The sequence below is a fragment of the Echinococcus granulosus genome (assembly GCF_000524195.1).
Source record: "Echinococcus granulosus chromosome Unknown EG_S00002, whole genome shotgun sequence".
Taxonomy (NCBI): Eukaryota; Metazoa; Platyhelminthes; class Cestoda; order Cyclophyllidea; family Taeniidae; genus Echinococcus; species Echinococcus granulosus.
This window is the reverse complement of record NW_020170382.1, coordinates 1,167,600-1,189,626: the sequence shown is the minus strand read 5'-3', so window position 1 is coordinate 1,189,626 and position 22,027 is coordinate 1,167,600. Positions and strand designations below refer to the sequence as shown.

Genomic DNA, 22,027 nt, shown 5'->3' with positions numbered 1-22,027 from the left:
CCTCATCTTCATAGCCAACCGGTGGTGGCCCTTTGTAGTCGCATTTTGTTGTGGTGAACACTTACCGGCTGGGTACGCAGTCGTGCGTTGCGGACGAGGTAGTTTGTAGGTGAGAGTGCTTTCGCTACTCGAAATGAGTCCTTGCTCTATGGGTGATAGTACTTGAGATGTATCTCGGGTGGGGGAACCGGCCTGCAAATCTGCACTAAGTCTCCTTCTCGGTTGACGTTCATCCTCCTGTGTCAGTTGTAATATTTCTTCTACCTGGTATGAGACAGTCGTAAATGCTTGCATGCAATATTAGAAGATTCCTTACGCCTTACTTCAGCCGCAGTATGTACTCTGGAACATCGCTGGCTCCTTCGTCGGTGCTTGATAGGAAGATGTCGGAAGGCACTCTCATCTCGCAATCTGTTAGCATCTTGAACGGAGAAACGCCTACTGCCGTATGGACCGTAGCCCTGTACTCAAAGTTAGGGCCTTGGTCGCTGTGAATGTATGCAGGTACTCCATCCTTGTAAATCCACCAATTGAAGAAAACTGGAGTAACCGCTTCAGTGTCTTGTGACTTTATGGGTTTTACCTCAATTACTTTTGTAAATGGAACCTCGCAACTGAGGAGCAGTCAACATCTCGCAACCAGGAGAAGAGTTCCGCGTCCAGCCTTTCCAAAACTAGTAACCCCATTTACATTGCGTAATAATTATGGCAAAACCAAATCAGCCTAAGTATTTTAAAAGCATAAGGGCAAGGGATGAGGGGATCTACGAATCTCCTCAGTCATGAAGTTTAATTCGTCTGTCGCCCCCTCTCTAAAAGGAACATTTAAGCAATATGGGAATTACGTTAGATCTTCGACCCTTTCCTAAGACAACAGTAAATTACAGCTTATGGAAAAAGCGTTGTTTTAATTTAAAAGTGGACTCAGAACAATATAATATGGCAAAGTTGTCACGAAATTTGACGAATTTGTAGTAAACTTGTATGATATTGGGGCAGGAGACAACGCAGGTTTGGTAAAGCCAATAAACACTTTACCCGCACTATTGTTATTAAAGAGTTTGTGTGGTCTAGCCCGCAATTCTGATGATATTATTTTCATAAGTAAAGGTGTTTAAGTTTCTCACAACAAATTAATTTCAGGGTCATTGTAACGTGGCTGCATTAAATTGCCCTTTATGAAAGGGTCGATTCATGCGTTAGCATTATAATGGCCGCAAAAGCTTGTGGGTTAATCTATGTTTTTTTGAATGTTTAGTGTTTGCAAAGTTGAAAGCGTTTCAGGAAATCAATAACAAAATTGTTTTGGGGACCAGTCCTATTCCTTCAACCGGTGATGTTGTTAACCTGCTCAAGTATTTCCAATCTGCACTTTATGGGTAAATGGATTGCCTATTTTACCATCAGATTCATCCGAGACAATCCTAGTTTTAACAGAACTGCAGTCAACTCTGCAAAGTTTGACGAAGAATACCAGAATACAATGCTTTCAAAAGGCTCAATTGAGCAGTTGTATATAATTATAGTCAATTTGATCGAAAACGTTGGTAAACTTACCAGCATAACAAGTATGCAAAATTGATTATATATCAAAGTACTAATTTTGTTAGTAATACGTTTGGGCCACAATAGACCTTCTTGCGTAATCTGAATGATTTGAATATTTTTGCTAAGTAGTATGGCAAAGTTGCAAAGTAGAACACTTTATTTTTACTTCTTTTGTCAAGCACAGTTAATCTGGCCTCTTAAAGAGCCTGTTTATTGTTGTTAATTCTGCTATAACCCGTTGGCTCTTGTGTGAGTAAACTTATGCTAACGTTACTTTGATTCTTCATGTACCTACAGACGTATGTGAACATATACTTCGAACCCTTCACCTGGTTATTTTATTTCTTGATGACGACCAAATCAACGGGCTTCCCATCCTCCTTGCGACTGCAGTCAGCTTCTTTCCCCCAGCTGTGCATTCCAATGTTATAGAGCTTCTGTGTTCAGTTGTCATTCCATTGGTTTACGGTCAGCCTTATTGAAGTCCAGATAATCATATTAACTTTTAGACTTGCCTCCATTTAATACGCATTTCCATTTTAGTCAATAACTCTCAAGATTCATACGCTCTTGACTCTATTCCCTCTATGCTCACCACAGTATTGCAACACGTCGAAAGCCCTGGTATGCATAACTTTTAATCTGTGAAAAAATTACACCAAATTTTCATGAATGTGTCTTTTTAAAGAATGCCACTCATGGCTCCTGGAAAGTCTTCTCAGTCGAAAGAAGGACTTATACAAGGTAAAAATGTTATTTGCTTATAGTTTCCTTTTTCCGAATAAAAAATTATAAAAGAGTTACCGACAAAGTGAAATTTACAAAGGACTGATTGAAAACCTCTCAATTAATTACTAAAGAAATGCTGCGATAGATACCAAAACCCCTACGTATGTTGCTAAAACGTAGCTGTCACTTGCTGCAGGACCTATTTACTGTGATTGCGTATGGCTCTACTGAAGCGCGCTTGCCGGCCGTATACCTACTTTTTCATTATTGGCCCGAGCTTTGCCCATCTGCTTTTCAAATCTTCGACTCCTTGAAGCCGAAGCACTACGCTTGGGAGCGTATGTCAACATTATCTCCTCTAGACACATTAAATTTTTATTCATTCTTTAAGGTTTTGCAAAAACTTTATTTAATTTGACTTAGAAAATTAGTTAAATGCTAGAATGACAAAAAACCTGTGCTTACTACTTATAAAACTTCAGCTTGGAAGCCAGTAACTTGTGAACGTACCGACTGCCCCAACAAACCAGGCAAAGCTTTTGCCATGAAGGTAATAAAATGCAAATTCTATCTCATTGATTAAACCCATCGTCACAGCCCCAACTCATCCTTCTGCACTTAGATGACAATGGATCCCCAAGTTGCCGTCAAGTACGGTAACAAGCCTCCCCCTCTTTATGTCTGTCTTGACTGCGCTGACGCCCTGAACAGACGTGATGTAGACCAGCTTACTGACATCTTACTCCCCAGCAGACAAGTATGCTTTGCTTCCCCCGGCACCTCCAACCAAAATTTTAATCGTTTAAATACCTTGCATGAGTTAAGTCCGTCCTTTATTCATCTAGATCAGTATGGTGTGTGAGTCAAAAACGTGTCGCAGCAAGAACAACACAGCTATTCTGACCTGTTACTCTGTGGAATGCGCTTTCCTTAACGGCAACCGCCCCATTCGATTCTGTGAGACCTGTCATCTCATCCGTCACAGCTCGCAGGCCGCCGAAGTGAATGCACAGGGCAAGGAACCTGCCACAGTGGAACATGTCTACCAGGTGAATTCAATTTGGTTATTTGACCCGGTTGGGTGGTAAAATAAATTTGGCTTTTATCGAAGTAAGTTTGCGAACCCGTTAATACTACAATTCCATTTCTGTGTATATAAATCCTTAAAGTAAACACCTTAATCAGGGAACTTTTTTGCGGTTAGTTCTTCCTTAATTGTGTACAGTAAGCGTGTGTCATTCTTCAAAAAACAATGTTCCAACTTTTTCTGACAGTTTAATAAAAACTTCCACAATATATGTTTAGCATGAAAAAGCCTTAAGTTTGATTTTTCTGTCAAAGTGCGCTCCTGCTTTCATAAACATCTACACAAGGTTAAGAGGGAATCCAATTCAGATTCTAGGTCGTAATTTAAACAAAGCCAAAGAAGTCAATTAGTTAGATGGCGACTTTTCCATATCATCCACCAATGTATTAAGCCTCGTTTTGCATGCCAATATTGCGTGGATTGTAATTAAAGCTTCATATTTCTCTTACTTCTCATCGACTGTCCAGTTCTTCATGTGAGATTTTGTCTACGCTGCATTTCTATATAATTGGTCCTATCCCCCACTACACAGACTCAAATACCCGACATTTGGGTAAGCGGCCTTGACCTTCAACCAATGATGCTAGAAGCCATAGTGACCCTGATTCGAGAGACACAGCCTCGTTGGCGCCAGCTCCTTTTGGGTCTACCCGAGGAGCCAGGAGGCAGTGGGACTCGAGCCGGAGGCGGTTTGGAGCGTACTATTAGCGGCGGTTGTGCCAGTGGCAGTGGAATTGGTATAGGCGGCGGACCCGCGGGCCCTGGTGGTCCGCCCCAACTTCCCCCTGCTGGGTCTGTTCCCTCTGCCTCTGAGTTCCTCATGCCTGCAGCTAGTGGTGCTGGCTCCCTTGGATCCGCCGCAGTCAGCAGTAACCCTTCGCCCTCCATTCCAGCGGTCAATTTTGATGGAACTTCTGTCATGGTGTGTGACTCAGCATTAGACTCTGTAACAATGGAAACTTCTCTCATTGATGCCTGTTCTCGTTTGACGGCGTTTTCTTACATAAATTAGTCGTGATCTTACATTACAAGGCGTAAAAACTTTTATTAGCCCTATTTGTCAATAATCCAAATTCCTTTACTGGTTCTGAGCACTCAGAGCATAACCTGTCATGATTTGCAAAAAGTTTCAAACGTAATGTCATTCGGGGATCGCGTTCCTTCCAAATCAAGTAAGTCGTTTTTAACCTCCATTACACTTGTAATAATACCAGTGGGAAAGAACAAGCTGAACTGGCTATCATTTCGCTTCTCCGGTGACAAATTTTAATAGTACACTTTAAAGTACGTCACATAATACGCTTTACCTTGCCCCTTACGAAACACGAAAAGTATACAAGTTTGCAGATGTATTATTTTTTGGATGGAGATGGAGAGACTCTTCGTTTTAATAATGAAGATGCTGATTTGATAAACCAGTAGGTATAGCCATTCTAGTAACTCTTTAAGTCGCTTTATTTGAGTATAAGAGTATGAAGCCTTCTTATGTATTTTCACACTGGTCAGAAATGTTTGCGTTACTTCGTTTTCTTAGCGAGAAGGAGGCGCCCAAGCCAGACCAACATTTCAAGTATCCGGTCGGTTTGCAGTGGGTCCCAACGGTGAGCCGGAGTTAACTCTAGAAGGTCGCTACGATGACGAAGATCACAAAATTCTTGCTGTCTACGGAGCCATGTTGGCTGGCGAGAAATGTAGACCCAGTGATAGGGTCAATCTGGTAAGTTATTCGGTCGAATTTCATTCCTCCATCATGCTGGTGTTGCGGAGGTTGATACTCTCTAGAGCGAAGTGAACTAGGTGCTTCAGTATTTTCTTTAGCCTTTATGAGAGGTATATTTAAAAACCAACCAAAATAATGCCATCTATCTGTCTTGGTAGGACATCTTAACACGAATTACAGCCGGGGTGTTTAACTGGTTTTTGGATACTGCGTATACAAATGAAGGTATGCCTGACATATGTTTATCTAGTTTTTTTGTAATTTAATTGGTAGTATCTCATTTACTGCCTTAAACTTTGCTCAAATATCTTCATTTTGTTGCCATAGTAGCGACAAATTACTACCAAGGATACGCATCGCCAAAAACCCACCGTAATTTTTCCACTCGTCTTTTGTTGCTTCATGTCTACGTGCTTAATCGCTTCAGTGTGATTCGCTTTCAATCGCTTCTTCCATCGTTTTTTCAATAGATCATTGTGTTAAATGGTTTTTTCAAGAATTTGGTTGAGGGGAGGTGGGGATTCTTTGTTAGCCTGAAGGCATTTACAGTCCCTTGCCTTGCTGAAAAGACACCTTTCCACTTCACCGTTGTGAATAGCGTAGTAAGTTTCCCACTAAGTAAATGTGCTCACTCAATTTTATCAGCATCACACCCTCAACCACATGGCCTATGGTATAAACGCACAAGTTCTTCTTTTGCCTTAAAACGTCTGCTTACTTGCCCACCAGCGTACGCGCATGCTAACAATCGAGGCCAGTGAATCCGCCCTCTGATTGGTCAACGCTTATTCGCTCTTTTAGATGAACTGGGAGAACTGATCGAGCGTCTAAAGAGTGAGGTGAGCGGTGTTCGGTTGTGTAGACCAATAGCCATCGTCCTGGTGGCAGACGTATTGCGATAAGCACTTTGGGTGTGGTAAAATGTTGGGAAATTACACTTTATGACAATGGCCCGAATGACAATAAGACTCATAACCCAAGTTAAGCCGAATTTTTTGGAGTCATTCATGATAAATTTGAATCAGTTTGACAGCTAGTCGTGCGTTGCTTTCAGTACATGCTGAAATGGATCCAGGAGGTTCAGCACACCCATCCAGAAGTGATTTTGGCAGTGCTCCTTCCGCATCCCGTTGAAGTAGCTCGTGTTGGGAGCTGCTGGTGAGCATAATTAATCCTTCACGTTAAGAAAAACAACGAATAATCATTGGAAAATCTTGTTGAGCAAAGCCATAGTAGACTTATTTGTACAATCTGCTCAACCATTTTAATTAGTTAATTAGGGATGATATTTAACTCGTCTAAGCCGAGGTTGAATACTAAACTGATCAAAGGCATTATGTGTAAGAAACCCATATGTTTGTCATGATACCGTCTCTTTCTGTAGATAGTGCAAAATAAATCACTTTGCGGGGCTCTATGCTAAGGGATTAAGTTGCAAAGTGTCAAGTAGTGCATAGTTTAGGAAGCAGAATTCAGGACAACAAAAGCCCCCTTAAAATATACGGTATTAGACTAAGAATAAAATAGAGTCCTAAAACTCCTCTCTTATTTTTAGAAAATACACATTTATTCATTAAATAAATGAAATCGTTGATTGTAATTCATACAAATATCTTTGTAAAATGGATAAATTGGTTTCAGCCATCACTTATATGTGGTGTGTCGATTTTTTACCCAGGTAAGTGGTCACAAGTATATAAAATGTGTTCTTTATCAGTTTATTATAACCGCTTGTATCGAATTGTGTCGTTGAAGTGATCTGAGCTCTAAGTCCAAAAAACGGGTGCAGATTTTTTTCGATCTAAGGAAAACATACATTTTCATTTTACGAGTACAATCTAAAAACTTAATTGATGATCGGTACTACATTAAAAACACTATATGTTTAGGCTGTAGTAGCAAAAGTACTGATCAAGCAACAATTTACACTGATAAAATCCTTTTGCATCCTAGGGACACTCTTTGCGGGAAAACAGCAATTGTCAAGCAGGGACTAAGTCGCATTAGCAGCCTCATTCCCTACGATGTAATGACTTTTGAGGTGGGTTGTATTCCTCGCATCCCATGTCTTCGTCTTATAAATGGCTTTTTTCGTTCCTTTTTTTTTTAACTTTAGACTTGGGACTACATAATCCCTTACTGGCTGGAGTCCATCCGGACAGAAGTTAAACCAGACGACTATCGTGAGCTAGAGATTTTGCTTAAGTGAGTGTCTGCGGGGTTGAGTTTTAACCTATTTTGCACCAGCGAATGAATATTGGTAACATCTCTTCCCTTTCTAGGAAAGTATTCGATGCTACCGCTGGTCCCTTTCCTTTTCTCCCCGCCAAGGTCTATCACTTTGCTGGTGAACGCTTTATAGACGCCACTGCTCCTGTTCAGGATCAAGTTTTGTCTTGGCTTGAGGTTAGAAAACCTATTTTATCCAAATTCGGGGAAAATTTACTGTCCTTATCAGATACTGCTTTCTACGAGGTTGGCAAATTAAACCATTACTACGACTGGAGAGCAGTGGGTAGAGGTTCGGAAACTGCGTATTAGCTTTGATGATAAGAATAAAATTCACGCTCAAGCTATTATTTTCTAAGAGCAATGGGAAATACCATGCACACAATCCAATTTTTAGTCAGGAGAAACTATTCAAGCGATATCAGAATTTTCTACCTGATTGACTTCAATACTATTTTTAGTCGGAACAAACTTTACCTCTGCGCGTTTTTTTATGCAGAAATAAAACAAAATCAAAAAAAACATAAATATTAATTGGTTTGATTATGACTTTGGTCTACTTACCAAGACCAAGCATTAACAAAATACTAAGGGCAAATTCCCTTTTACGTTGTGCCCTTCCTTAAGAGATCATTAAGCATATTTTCTCCTGCTTTGATTTCAGAGTCCGGAAAATAGTCTTAAAACATGCAGTTCTGCAAGAAGCAAGCATTATTAGTTCAGGTTGAGGAAATTGACATCAAACCTAAGGATAAATATAGTCTTAGCATAAGAAGTTATTATCGACAAAGCAGGAAGCTAACAATCAAAGAAAAGGGATCAGAAATACATATCTTCCCAAACTAATCAATCTCAAGTGAGATTTTACGCACGTAATTGGATGAATCCCAAGACTATTTCATGTAGGTGTCCTTAGGTCATATCTCAGAGTGTCAGGCCAACGCTGCTGATTTATGAGATGAAGTAAATTTATTAAAAATACAAATCCCCAATCTTCAATGTAAACTTAAAAGGAGCATAACTAAAACTTTGTGTTTGTTTTATCATTCTCTTGCAAAGTGCTTTAAAAATTTGGTTTACTGTGGATTCATAGAACCTGCTTCTGCTAGACAAACAATCAAACCAATTAAAATATGCACTTTCTCCTCAAGAAACCATAAATACAATACCGCTTCTCCTTATAAATCCTTGAATAGCTCGTGGTTTGATTGTCGTCCCGCCCTCTAGATACTGACGGCAGTAGAGGTAGCAATTCCAATGAAGGAGCTTTTCACCATGTTCCGAAGTGGAGTCTCAGCCTTCCTCAAGGCCGGTGTGCTGGGTGATACCACGTGCCTAGAAGAACGCCACACGTTGGAGAGGCAGTCCTTGTGGTTTGACGACGACTACGATCCCGAAAACTTTGAGGCCTCGGATGATGCGGTCAGCTTTGCTTCTGATGAGGCGTACAACACTGGTGGAGTAGACAGCGATGACGCGAGCGCCAATCTCCTGGACGAAATGGATGAAGAGGATGAGGAAAATGATGACGAAGAGGAAGAGGGTAAGCAGTGTAGTTTCCTATCCAACGTTTCTTATACAGCTTAAATCAAAGGGTCGTTGTTCATTGTTCACAGGCGTTGCGTAATTTAATCAAATCCCTTTATTTTATTTAGCCTTAGTTTACCTTTAGAGTGCCGAATTCTTCGCATTTCTGTTGTTCATTTTATGGCAGCGAAGAAAATCTACTTAAACATAAAACCTCTTGCATTACATAACTTATCCCTCATACTGAAGCAAAGTACGAAAGATTATAAATGACTTGAAGATAGAATTATGCCTTGAACAATTCAATATATTCCATTCTTTGAAAAATCCTTTAAAATTTATATTACTGTTCATTAAAAAGACGCCTTCGAGGAGGAAGCATACGATCGCAGTGTGCCACAGGAGGTAGGCGATGACGCAGAAGACTTTGAGGCCGTAGCTACTAGTGCCGTAGATGCCGACGACTCCAGCGGCCTCCTGGTACCTGGACCTAAGAGTTCGTTGGAAAAGCGAGGCCACAAGAAGTCCTACTCATCTGCCGCAGCTCCCCTCGATGCTCCTCGTTTCTTTCTTGGTGAAAAGCGTGGTCTCAAGAGCTCCGTGAGTCGCAAAGTGAGTGAGGAGCCGTCCGTTCTGGTGGAGGGAGTGAAGCGCTCCATAATGACGAAGGACCGTTTTGTTCCTGCTCCCACCACTCCTGCCGCGCCAAGGGGAGCGCTAGCTGCTAATGTGAAGCGCCAGTCCCGACGCTCCTCAGTGCTCAATCGGGGGCAAAAAATGCGCGTTTCTCCGTGGACTAACAAGGAAACAGTGGTCTACCGATCTACAAGGTGTTTAGGACAAATGCTTAGTTTGGTGCTTAAGCAGGTACATCTGAAGTAACCAATAGTAAAATCTGCACCAACGCATATTTCGACCTTTAAAGCGTCACTGGAGATCTTAAGTAAAATCATTTTACAACTATAACCAAATTATGTAGATCCAAGTTTAGAAGACGGGAAGCTGCTATACGTAATAGGGCTCTGCTAAAGAGAAGAACTTGATCATTACTTCTCTATTTAATGAATCGTATGACATTTTTAAGGTTGTAGAACAGTTTAATTGAATTCTGGAGCTGCAAAGACACAGACATTAGGTAGTTAGTACAGTTTTCAAAAACCCACATCTAACTATTGCGCTTGTGTTTATTATTGTGGGGTAATATAGCCTACTCAGGCATTGGACGATAGAAATGAAAGTGTTTTAAGGAATCCCGATGGACGGGCACTCATAGATTCAGACATTAGGTGGTTCATTTTGTCAATCAGAGAGATTTCAAAGCCTGCGTCTCTACTCCGATTTATCCTTAGCTAAAGCTCAGCGACCCGTTTGGTCACGGTGGATTCACACAAGAGACACCACAACTGGTTCTCTCTCTTCTCAGCGACATGCTTAATCTCACCTGGATGCCCGCAGGTCTCCGAAACGGCGTTTATAAAGATGGTGGCAATGAAAACATAAGATCTCGAACTCAGCTGCGTCGAATGACGTCAATGACAACCGCTAGCCGATGTATGGGTCATTGCACAGCCCCCTCACCAGTGAGCAGCCAGCAAAGCGCACCAACTGTGGGAGTGGTGGGACCGGCCGGCAGCGGAGCAAGTGGTAATTTGGCAGCCCTGCTCTCTGCTACACAAGCAGCAGTCGCAGCGGTAGGAGATGATGACTTCTGCGCGTATTGTCAGGATGTCTGTTGGTGGTTCGAATTGGCTAGTCTACTGTGCCATCATCTGGCCCCCGCTTCACCACCAGCGCTGCCGAGGCTTGAATTATCCACTAGTGCAGTTGGTGCGTTTCTTACTCGTCCCGGTGAGTGACCACCTTCCCGTTACAATTGTTTACCCCATGAAGTCAGAAGTTCCACTACAGTTTGTTTTCCCTAGTGCCCAGGTACTCATACAAGCTAATAATTTATGCTTTCTTTCTGTTTTGTCTTATGAGCTACGGACTTTAAGCGCCAATTGAATTCTCTTCTTAAAAAATTTTTACAGGAAATGGTATTCCCACACCTGGTTTTATCATGGCAAAAGGACTTTTTTAGAGACAATTTTTAGCATAAAATCAGACATGCTTTTCTTAAAAGTAGAAATCAGTGACATTTTACCTATTATCCCTCTTTGAATTGATTGGAGTACGAATTTGAACTATTCTGCGTTTAAATGAGCTCAAAGCAATAATTTTTATTTAAGTGTCACTAGATTTGGACTAATCGCATTTACAGGAGGTAAATAATGGGATTTCATAATGTGACACCTTTTACTGGTAATATGGACATCCTGCTGACCTCAACTATTGGTCAAAGTTCTATGGTGACGACTCTATTACGAAGAAAACTCCTCTTCCCGACCATTCACTCACCTTAAGCGCTGTCACCAGTACCATTGAAAAAAAAATCTGAATTGGTGGCCATACAACTAATTTTCTTTATACTCAAAAGGTTACATGTCATTACTTGACCAAAACACCTGGCTTAAGAATTTTTTAATGATTTGGTAAATATTTAAATTAAAAGCGACGAAATGGCTTCTTCTTTAGTTGTTGAACACACTTGAAGAATCGATTAAAACAATAAAAGCAAGGAAATTGTCGTATCTTGAATCAATCAAATTCACGGCCTCTGGGGGTCAAAATTGCCTTTGTATTTTGTAAAAAGCTTCATTTCCCTTGCTAAAGCATGCTCCTATACCTGGTTTTATTTCTTCTTGTAAAAAACTAAATTTTATGCCCTTCATTCCCGTATTTAACATTAATGTCTTCGTTACCTTATCGTGACATTTTTCAGCTTTGGGTCATCGCGGACAACACGTGTGCCTTTGGTTGACCGAACGCCGTTTTTTCCTTCCTTCAGTCAGCTTCTGTTTGCACCACAGGTTTATAAAATGTTGGTAAAATTGATTAAGTAGTGCCTACAACTAAAAAGCAAAATGATATAATGAAGAATAAATGAAACGTGCGCATTATTTGCCATTTAAATGCATTGTACGTTGGATTTGGGTATAAATTCGCAGTTTAGTGACAATATATGGACAAGAATATTTCCGTTTTAATGCTTTTCCACAAATACACAAAATGTATGAAATAGGTAGTTTTATCTTTTTCATTACCGAAAACTAGCACTTATTACTATTAAAAACGTAACAAAGTTGTCTTTTCTGTGCTGCCAGTTCGATTAAATTACGAATTCTCTTAACCCACTTACGAGAGATACTTATGCTAAGGGTTATTTGGCTGGTTGTCCATGCAAACCTAATAAAATTCTATTTTTAAATGTCACCAAGTTTAGGACAGGAACAACTTGTTATGCTAGATCCTCCTTCCTCCATTTAATGGTCTCCTTAAGATCTCAGAAAAAACGTTGATCAAAACGATCATTTGTAGTCTTTATCATTAAGACTATCCCAAGTGGTGCACTGGTCTGGCAGCCAGTGAGATAATGCGACGCACCGACGGAAGTCGTTCAGGTCCTGTTGAGGATGAGCGATCACCGGCGCAGGAGGCACTTGGTCTCGATTCCATGGAACCGTCCGAGGCCGACCTTCTCGGCTTTCCGCCCGCCCTACGCTTTATATACCAACTCCTGCGCTGTCTTATGGGCAAATCCGGCTGTGCAGGTGTCTCCTATTTCATTCGTACTCAGTCATCAACTGGAACTGAGGCAGAGAGCAGAGCGAAGAGCGAAGAGCAGCCGCGAATCGCCTTTGAAGGACGTACTCCGCGCGATCCCGTGGTGTTGCGACACTTGCTAGAGTGCCTGAATTGTCTCATACGAGTTGGAAACGTGTTGCAGAACATTCTCAATGCGGCAGCGCGGGCTGCAGAGATGGCGGCTGCTGCCGCTGCAGCGATGACAGTAGGGACTGTTACTTCTATACCAGCGACGAGAGCAGCAAGAACAGGCGGAGGCACGGCTGGTGGGGCAGCGAGTTCTGCCACCGCTAATAGCAACGCTTCGCTCAGTGTTCAGGCGTCTTTTGTGTTATACTTAGTGGAGCACTGTCTCATTCCAACGTGCGTTTTGTTTTCGGTGCCCATGTGGTGAATATCTGCAATGAATAACGCTTTTAAGGAATACAATGCATCCAATTTTTTAACTAAATTGGGTTTTTTACCCCTTTAACAAATATCTAATTTAAAGCGCGTAGGAAACCCATTTTGTAAGCCAAAGCAATCATTGTATGCATATTACTCCTCTTCTTTTTTTATAGCTCAATTCATGCACCATAGGATTGCGCACGCCAAATGACACAAGATTTTAGTGCAATAAAGCGAGCTTATTCATTTCTTAGTGACATTAGTAATAATCTTTCAGATTATGGAATTTACTCACGGCAGAGCACTCCCACCTCGCCAGTTGGGTGGTTCCCCTCCTCCTCCAATCCCTCACAGTACCCAACATGGCGGGTGTCTTTTGGCGTCTCGTGGAGCACGAATGTACCCACCCCGACTGGAAGGTGCGTTTTGACGCCATGGAGAAGATTCATTCCCTTCTGCGTCAGCTAGACTTCGCTGTGGTATCCGGCTTCTACAACGGGCCCGCCTTCAAAGACTTGTCGGTCGGCCGTCAAGCCACCTCCTCTACTGTAAGTAGCAGCGCTGGAGGCGGTGGTGGTGGTCTGGCTGCTCGGGCGGGTCGACGGGTTGGTGCATTCAGAGCACACAACTCTAACGCTGCGGCTACGCTCAGTGCCTCGGGAAGCTACGGGAGCAACCTCCTGTGGGGAGGGAGTGATGCTAGAGGTGTTCTCGGTAAAGCTATGGGTGGAGCCATGGGTCCTCTTCATCCTTTCGTACTAAATTCAATTGCTCACCTTTTCTCGCGTCTCATCGGCTCACTGGATGACTATAGCTCGGTGGTGGCTCAGCGGAGCTCCTATCATCTAAATGAGCTAGATGATAACGCATTAAGCGTAAGTTGCTGTGCTTATACTGAAACCCTATTATCCAGATCCTACTTCATTCAAGTGATAACAATCTAATTTTTTGACACGGCAGATTAACACCAATTGGCTACTCTGTAGAAGCATAATTATCAACGTCAACAACAACACAAACTAAATTGATAAAAAGCGCATACGATTAAGAAAGCATTCAATGCGCGATTTTTGTGTCTAAGTTCAATGGGGTAAGCTTTTTTAATATTTCAGTGTTGCATCCAGTGTATGGAGTATCACTTTGATACGATAGCGGCCGATCGCACGATTATCCTGAAACGAATGCAGCAGCTCAGTTTTGCTCTACCCAATAGACAGATATTCACCTGGAACTTCTTCATCGACCGATTTGGCATTCTCTCGATTGGAGCGCAAATTGCTGGCAAAACGAATCCTGACATCGATTCAGGTCTGTGAAAATGTCGGCATAATGAAGTCTACTACAAGCGCATCAGTAGAATAAGTGATTCAAGCTTAGTTACGGAACTACTTTTAATTTCCATATTAAGAGGTTCAAATTCTAGTTCTCGTATTGAAGGTAGACCATTACGCATTCAGGCACTATAGTAGTTGTAGAATCTTCTTTTTGACTAAAAAAGATAGTGAGTAGTGATGGTAGTAGTTGACTTTCGGCTGGTATTATCAACACTAGGTTGGTTTTAGACGAAATTAAATGAGTTTTTTACTTGATTTAGTGACCGATCTCAATAACATGAACAAGCGCGGAGACGCTTTTCAGCAACAGTTCAATCGGGCTGTTTTTGCCGCCTCGGGCGCGGGCATGTTGCCCTCAGTGGTGAGCCAACCAAATGACCTTGGGGTTGGTAGCAAAAGGAACAAGACATGGAGTGCGAAGCCTCAGCGACGAATCACTGCCTTCAAACGTTCCGACGAGCACGATTCGGGTAGAGCATCACCGTCTGCAGGTAAATTAAAGCTTGCTGCCCTCCTCTTAAACATCATTAACGGTAATAAAGACCTAAAATAGTTTTCATTTCCGCCTCCTCCCCGCCCAATGGTCAAAATAGGTAAATCTTTTGGTTATAAAGTATCAATCTTTCGAGTCAAAATAGACTAACTGAACGTAATGCACCTTGGAGGGGTTTTCCTCATGAAATGGTTAAATTTTGGTTCAAATAAACAGATTTTCAGCAGTAACGTTAAGTTGATGCTTTAGCTAAATACTCTTGTTAATATTTTCAACTATTTACCCTAGGAATAAATTTTGAACTAATAAGTGGATGTTTTTCATCAATTTTTCTCTCTTTGAGAAGCCAACAATCGTAAATTTTGATTTGTGGACTAAATCCTGTGTCCCATCTTTGTTCAAGCTTTGTGGAATGTTCATCCTCAGAAAATTAACTAAATTGGTTTGTTTACTTCCCCTTAGAAGCACAGAGTCAAGCATCTTGTGAAAATCGACGTTTGCGACCATCGGTTATTAAACTAACTGGCTTCTTTTCCGGTACGTGTAATCGCGTCAAGTTGCATTGTCTAAATTTTACTGATTTATATTCTAGGAAATAGCAGAAGCTCTCTTAAATTAAATTTTGCCAAGAAAAAGTTACCTAGCGCAAATAATCCGTTTACCCAAAGTGTTGCCTGTTTTGTCTGCGATTGTTTCGAATGGTGTGCTTATTTTATTTGGCCGTGCTTTTACCTGCTTGGATTCCTAATGGAAGTCGCTTTAATTACCGTTCCATTTGAGAGTCTTGTTATTATTTTTCTGGTCTGATTCCACTGAGGCAACTTTCGAGAACAAATTGCATTTGCCTTTTTATCGCTGTGCCTACCACCTTTTTTATGCAGGGAAATGTCACATGGAACCAAACCATGGTTTTTATTTGGGAAAGAAGGCAGCGTTATTGAGATAAGAAATAGCTTAAGTACCAACGTATTTGCAATTGGTTGGAGAAATAAGTCCATTTTCTGCTGTAGTTTCGAATGTTGCATTCAAATATTAGCTAATGAGTGCGGACAGAGGCATGGAGTTCCTTTTACTCCCCTGCACATCGTCATAAATTTCATTTGCAAGAGGAAGTCACATGAAATCGCGAATAAGGCTTCTCATACCAAACCATCTTCTTTTTTCTTAAATGAATAGGCGAACTAAAAGAGCTTTAAGTCTGTTAAGAAGTTAAAAAGGGAAAGAACAGAGAAGAGAGAAATGATGGAAGCACAGATTAAAGTCCCGATTAATATGGTTTCCCTCTGCAGGCGGACCGGGGTCAACCGAACTAATGGACAGTGCAAACAAATTTCTCTGTTCGCTGCAGCTGAAGCTGGACCAGGATGGTTCAGATCGGGGCGCTCTGCACCAGTGGGTGCGTCTTCTGCTCCGTTTTATGGCCACAGTGGACATGGAAAGTGGTGGACAAGGCAGTAAATCACGACGTGGCGCACCCACTGATGAGCTGAGAGACAAAAAGGCTCTTTCAAAGGTCCAACGACATCTTGCTCTCCTCCTTGGATATGCTGACCAGGCCTTCAACATTCCTCCTTACAAATTAAGGTCATAAGATATCTGGATTGACTGAATCTGGTCCTTCTTGATTTGTTTACTCAGGCTTGATGATCACTATTCGGACCTTCTGGTGCTTGTAGGACATCGACAGTCTTCCACGCATTCATATCACACGTGGCAGATGTTTTGGATAGGAACCCCCCGATGGGCAGTTGCATTTTGCATCAGACGCTGATGGTTCTGCAGGTGTGTGCCTCACCACAGCGCTACGCTAACGACTGTCAGGCGCCGAATTTTACGCTTCGTTTGTTGGAGCCTCAAGTTCGACACCATTGGCTAAACACACTTATCATCATTCTCTACAAGGTGGGTGTCTATACATAGCTCGTTTTTAACATCTTCACTTATCCTGAAGTAACTTCATTATAGTTGAGTCATGGTTAAAATATGGTTGGCAAGATTAGAGACATCCGAATCCAGCAATGCAGTCGCATTTTAATTTATTTAATTTATATGAAGTAAAGCTTAGATCAAAACCTGTCTCCTCCTTGGACACGCATGCACTGCCTACCCTTCGACTAGTTAGGACGGGTTACAACACTCTTCCGTTTACCAAAACCAGTTAATGTCATTTACATGGGCGCAAAATGTCAGCATATCCCTCTGTAATTGGTATGCAAATTCCGTTTTATTATGAATCAATTTTCCCTTTTCCACTTATCTTCTTTTTCCTGGAAAATGTGGAACTCTGCCACTGATTTTGATGTGCCAGTTCGATTTTGGTCAGAAGGCCAAAGCGTTTGATGTTAAAGATGCCTTGGGTAGTCGTAAATTACTCTTTGGAGCATTTTTATGGTTTGCAAAAAGCACTCGCTCTTAAATTGGTAAACGTTTTGGAGACATGGATATACTAAAAGGATGTTGTGTGAAGTTAGAGGGATAACTTGAATGCAATATTTTATGTATTTTCTAGTAATTCTTACATGACCAGACCCATTGGTTATTCACACGACGACTTAATCTCACGAGGAAAAAGTCGTCTTCATTCAAAGGCTCTAGCAAAGTATTGAATCCATTATGTTTGCCTAAGGCCACTGATACATGGAAACTGGTAAGGCCCAATTAACTGCTCATTGTGTTCGCATCCACTTTGGCCTTCCGGAGCAATAAAAAGTGATTATTATTATTATTATTATTATTATTATTATTATTATTATAGCATATGCGTCGAACGGGCTTAAATGGTGATAAAATTGTTAGCCATATTTTCTTTGAAATAAATTATTAATCTGCTAGATACTTTGATTGTTTAAGGCATTAAAGCTCTTTACTTTTTGAGATTAGTACATTTTGGACCTTGAGTTAATCATAATCGCCGTACGATGAATTCACTTTTTAAATTGTTTACTTTTCAAGGTAAAAGGGTGATTTTTGGGTAATAATTTCTACAATTTCTATACTTCCCATACCATCAGATCAACTTTATGCACAAATGCCGAGTAGGAATCGCTTGAATGATTGCAGAACCTTCCTTTGCATACCAGACTAATAAATACTGCTTTTATTTTTCTCCTCTCCCTCTTCCCAATTGGCAGTATGAGTACAACTCACCATCGGGGGCTATGAATCCCTCGTCCAGTTTCTCTGGTGTCGGTGGTTACAAGACCAGCGTGGACGCCTTGAATTGTGGCCCCAGTGGGGTTGATTTCATGGATTCACAGTTCAACGCTGGAGATACAATTTGTAGCATGGGAGGCGCTCGTCCTTCTGGATTCAGTCCGGGTCACGGCACTTCTTTTTGTACTGGGACGGGTATGTCCACTGCCGCCTCCGGTGCTGCCGCTGCAGCTGCCACTGGAGCCAACACTAGCAGCAGCTGCTTCATCAACACGTCGTCTACCTTTCAGTGGGGTACTCGAGGCATTATCGAGTACCTCATCCGTATTGTGCTCAACACTCTAGAGACGCAAGTGCACATCTGCAAGGAAAGAAATGAGGACGATGTTTTCGACTCCCCATCTATGTACCTTCCACGACTGAGGGGTAAGCGAGAGCATATGGCTTACGTGTGCTTTTATATGCGCAGCGTTTTTAATTGCATATGAGTTATCGCTGGGTACATTATAGTGGGTAATTTGAGTGTGGGAGTAACTTGAGTAACATTGTACAGAAGGGCTAGGCAATTTAAGCCTGTTCAGTGCCCATAACTTTCAGTGGTGGTCACCACGTAGAACTTGGGGAATTGACTGTTGCAATAAAGTTTGGCGAGTTTCAATAGCCACTGTGTTGACAATCGCCATCCTACCATCCAAAGCAGATCTCTTTCCCTTAAAATACTTTTGCACAATATCAGAACTAAGATTATCATGTTCGATTGGGATCTACCGAGTTATTTTTAAAACATTATAATTCTACCACAAACAAAAATCTGCATGGTGTTAAATTTTACCTCCATTTTCAAAATTTCTGCAGATACTCTCACCAAAGGTAACCGTAATACATGATTGTATAGTGCATGGGCATAATTTATGCCTAAAAATGCTGCATGATTTAATCTCACTACAGCTCTCTAGAAAAGGTACATTTGTGCATTATCGTTATTCATCCGCATGTCTCTATCGAGCACATCAGACCTTCCCAGAGGTATGGTCTCTAATTCTTTCTTAGCTTCTAATTCCTGCATGTCACTGATGGATCCAGGCGAATTTTACTGTATGGACAGAGAAGTTGCTTGCTCGAAGCTCTTCGATTTCTTTGTGCATTTTCACTATCACGGAAATTCATCTGTAGCAATTTAAGTAACATTCCAAAAGTTGTTTGGACATAATAAAACTGACTGCATAACTCATTTTAATAATATGAATTAAAATCTCTGGCTTTCACAGCAAGTTTTGCCTCAAATTTATCAATGCTTCAAACTTAACGGGAAATTTCTTTTGCACTTTTTTGAGGCATCTCTTTTCTGTTGTGCTTTATATTTATCTTTAACTTAATTCTACCTGTGTCAACATGATTCCCATTCGTTGCTGACTTTGCCCTGTGTTTTTTATGGCTGGCGAAATGGATTCCAGAGAATTTTCTCACAAATCTTTCTGGGACTACTTTGGACTTACTTCCGAGAAACAAATTAAAATGCATCTGTGCATGTAATTAGCTTCCATTTTTGGTTTACAAGAACAATTTCTCATCGGTTAGCCTGTGTCCACCCCAAATTTTCATATTTCTTCGACTCTAAGGCCATAGTTTCTGTGTTACAATTTCAGGTCTGCTCCTGCGTAAGAGTAGGAGTGATCACCAACATAAACGGGATTCTACATTTTCTGCCCTTACACCAAAAGTGCTTTCTTTATCAAGATGTTTATACGCAATTCAGTTGTCACCTTTAAGATCAGACATATTTTATTAGTGGACATTCATTTTTATGTGAAATGAGCAGTATTTTAACGAAGGTGAAGTTCCAATCTAATTACGGTTTATTAAAAGTGACATAGACTTACAGCACTTAGGTGCTATTCGGAACGACATTGGGATAAGCAGGTATCCGTTCCTTTCCTCTACTGACACTTCCTCCTTGAGTAGCACTGATATTGATTCATCTCTGTCGCATTTTTTAATTACATTTCAGATTATCTGGTATCACGTGAAAACGTCATTTATACCTTTCCATTCTTGGGCATGTTAGATACCAACGGCCTTACTGTGGCTGCAACTTAATGCTCATTAAGCCAACCCTTCTTGTTGTACAGAAGCCAGCAACATAAGCACCGAGGTTAAGTCAAGAGAGGTCGAGGCGCCAATACATGAGGACGATGATGAGGTCATAGTGATGCCAGGAATCACAATCTCTCAGGATGCTCCCTCGGAGCACACCTCTCAGGTCTCCACCGACAAGGACGTACTGGATTTCACCGATCTTTCGCCTGCTATTCCTCCTGGAACTGGCCTTTTAGCAGAGAAGCGGGGCTTTCCGCATTACACAAAGGTTTGGCTCATTATAAAGCCTTGGCTCCCATTCTAAGCTCCGCGCAACTGAACATCTCGAATGTTTAGTTCTTCACTTTTTAAAGACATGGGGACGCAAAATTAAAGCCTTATTTGAAGAATTATAAAACTCGTGTAAAAATTAGAATGCTTGCTTTGATCTAGCTGCCAGGAACTATGTTTTTATTAAAAGTTGGGTGAAGCATTTATTCACCGCGTTGATGCCACATTTGATAAGATCCTCTTTTAAGGGTAAGGATTTTTGTAGGTAGCAAAATTCTTTTTTTTCATTTCAACGCAAATTAGGCAGATTTCTTTTCCAACATCAAGAACCTGTACAAATTCAGCAAAGTTATTTTTACGCTTTAAAACATTTCATGTGCAAAATCCAGAGCTTTCTCACAATAGTCTAATTAGCGGTTTTCATTTTAAGCAAAGGTAAGTCTTTCGTTTTATTTTCCACATCTTTTGCTATTCCAGAGAAATTTCAGTTTCTTACTGGTGTGTACTTAAACTATGTACCAATGCCATGTCTTTGTACCACTATCACATTGCCAAATTAGTGTAAAATCTTGAATTATGCCCATAGTTTCACATTTTTGAAAACAGTACATCTGCGTAATGCTTCATTGCCTTCAAAATAGGTTCTTATTTTGTTTAATTCACTTAAAAAATTATTTGGACGCTCACTCACCAGAAATGAAGTGAACTTTGTCTGCGACATTATTACCGACACGGTACTTCTAAGACTATATTAAAAACTATTTGGAATGGTTTATAACCACATTTTACTTCCTGCAAAGCAGGGGAAATTGCTGGCGTATTATTTCTTTGTGATAAGTTGGCCAAAAATACCTGTTTGAACATAAATATCTTTGTTAGCTACTGGTGTAACTTTTATTGCTTACGTATAATAATGGGTCAGAAGCATTGAAAAAATCAGATAGCTCCAAACTATTGCTTTACTCTGGAACGTCGGTAGTGGAACTCTATGCAAAAAATTACCGGTGTATTGCATCTGAAGTGTATCCCATACGTTTTTTGCTATCATCGGGGAGAGTTGAATCTCCACGATAGTTAATTCTACAAAAATGAGTTTGCTTATTTTCCCAGTTTGGAAAGGACCGTGATCTGGAGCCGGCGAGCGGACTTCGTTTTGCCTCACCAATTATGAAGAAGGTTAACCGATGCCACCAGGATAGCCGGGATGAGCTGCAGCAGTCGTCGGTGCATAAGGACTCCACTGAGATGAAGGAGTCACTTGAAGTTCCATTTAGTCTTACGCTGGCTTCTACTGGTTACAAACCTTTCAAACCGGGTGCTGTTTCACTGGAGGAAAGAGCTATCTTGCCAGTATGTGCACGACATTTCTTTAATGCGATAGACCGCTCATTATGGCTATTATCTTTTTAGAAAACTTGTTTAATCTAGTCGGTAGGAGGAGTTATTCATTTTTCGTTGACTTTTGATCGAGCCATTTTCGAGCGAGTTCTTATTTTGTATTTTATGGTAATTTGAAATAACATCAAGGCTCTTTTGCACTTCAGTGGGCGAGCCACATGGTTATAACCGATTATTTGAAGCAGTATTTTGGAATAAAAGTTGCTTGGCTTTGGCATTCTATTAGCAAAAGACCATTATGGAATCATTAACAGAAGCCAAGGCTACACAGTAGTCAACAGTTTTTTACTTCTTGACTATCGTTTACGAATGACCAGATGATGTTTATCAGATCAGCCGATAAGTGTTAATTAAAATTTACCACATGGAAC

At 41.0% G+C, this 22,027-nt stretch overlaps 1 protein-coding gene across 1 annotated transcript in view; it reads left to right on the top strand. All coding sequences in view use genetic code 11, as the record gives it.

Moving 5' to 3' along the window:
• Nucleotides 1-1,210: 1,210 nt before the first annotated feature.
• The window catches only part of EGR_00500 (Protein unc-79), a gene marked incomplete at both ends in the record, with an annotated part of 42,236 nt that continues 21,419 nt past the window's right edge, over nucleotides 1,211-22,027 (top strand). Inside the window, 31 exons of the mRNA XM_024489749.1 lie at nucleotides 1,211-1,226; nucleotides 1,259-1,379; nucleotides 1,408-1,568; nucleotides 1,846-2,016; nucleotides 2,092-2,172; nucleotides 2,237-2,292; nucleotides 2,423-2,615; nucleotides 2,760-2,827; nucleotides 2,900-3,034; nucleotides 3,123-3,326; nucleotides 3,897-4,286; nucleotides 4,899-5,081; nucleotides 5,243-5,309; nucleotides 5,886-5,923; nucleotides 6,139-6,242; nucleotides 7,038-7,125; nucleotides 7,201-7,289; nucleotides 7,367-7,490; nucleotides 8,541-8,856; nucleotides 9,202-9,707; nucleotides 10,190-10,688; nucleotides 12,272-12,887; nucleotides 13,189-13,786; nucleotides 14,024-14,219; nucleotides 14,506-14,736; nucleotides 15,201-15,275; nucleotides 16,028-16,322; nucleotides 16,415-16,640; nucleotides 17,870-18,317; nucleotides 20,021-20,256; nucleotides 21,369-21,608. Coding sequence (XP_024355746.1) covers nucleotides 1,211-1,226; nucleotides 1,259-1,379; nucleotides 1,408-1,568; nucleotides 1,846-2,016; nucleotides 2,092-2,172; nucleotides 2,237-2,292; nucleotides 2,423-2,615; nucleotides 2,760-2,827; nucleotides 2,900-3,034; nucleotides 3,123-3,326; nucleotides 3,897-4,286; nucleotides 4,899-5,081; nucleotides 5,243-5,309; nucleotides 5,886-5,923; nucleotides 6,139-6,242; nucleotides 7,038-7,125; nucleotides 7,201-7,289; nucleotides 7,367-7,490; nucleotides 8,541-8,856; nucleotides 9,202-9,707; nucleotides 10,190-10,688; nucleotides 12,272-12,887; nucleotides 13,189-13,786; nucleotides 14,024-14,219; nucleotides 14,506-14,736; nucleotides 15,201-15,275; nucleotides 16,028-16,322; nucleotides 16,415-16,640; nucleotides 17,870-18,317; nucleotides 20,021-20,256; nucleotides 21,369-21,608 — 6,771 coding nt within the window. The remainder of the gene's footprint in view (nucleotides 1,227-1,258; nucleotides 1,380-1,407; nucleotides 1,569-1,845; nucleotides 2,017-2,091; nucleotides 2,173-2,236; nucleotides 2,293-2,422; nucleotides 2,616-2,759; nucleotides 2,828-2,899; nucleotides 3,035-3,122; nucleotides 3,327-3,896; nucleotides 4,287-4,898; nucleotides 5,082-5,242; nucleotides 5,310-5,885; nucleotides 5,924-6,138; nucleotides 6,243-7,037; nucleotides 7,126-7,200; nucleotides 7,290-7,366; nucleotides 7,491-8,540; nucleotides 8,857-9,201; nucleotides 9,708-10,189; nucleotides 10,689-12,271; nucleotides 12,888-13,188; nucleotides 13,787-14,023; nucleotides 14,220-14,505; nucleotides 14,737-15,200; nucleotides 15,276-16,027; nucleotides 16,323-16,414; nucleotides 16,641-17,869; nucleotides 18,318-20,020; nucleotides 20,257-21,368; nucleotides 21,609-22,027) is intronic.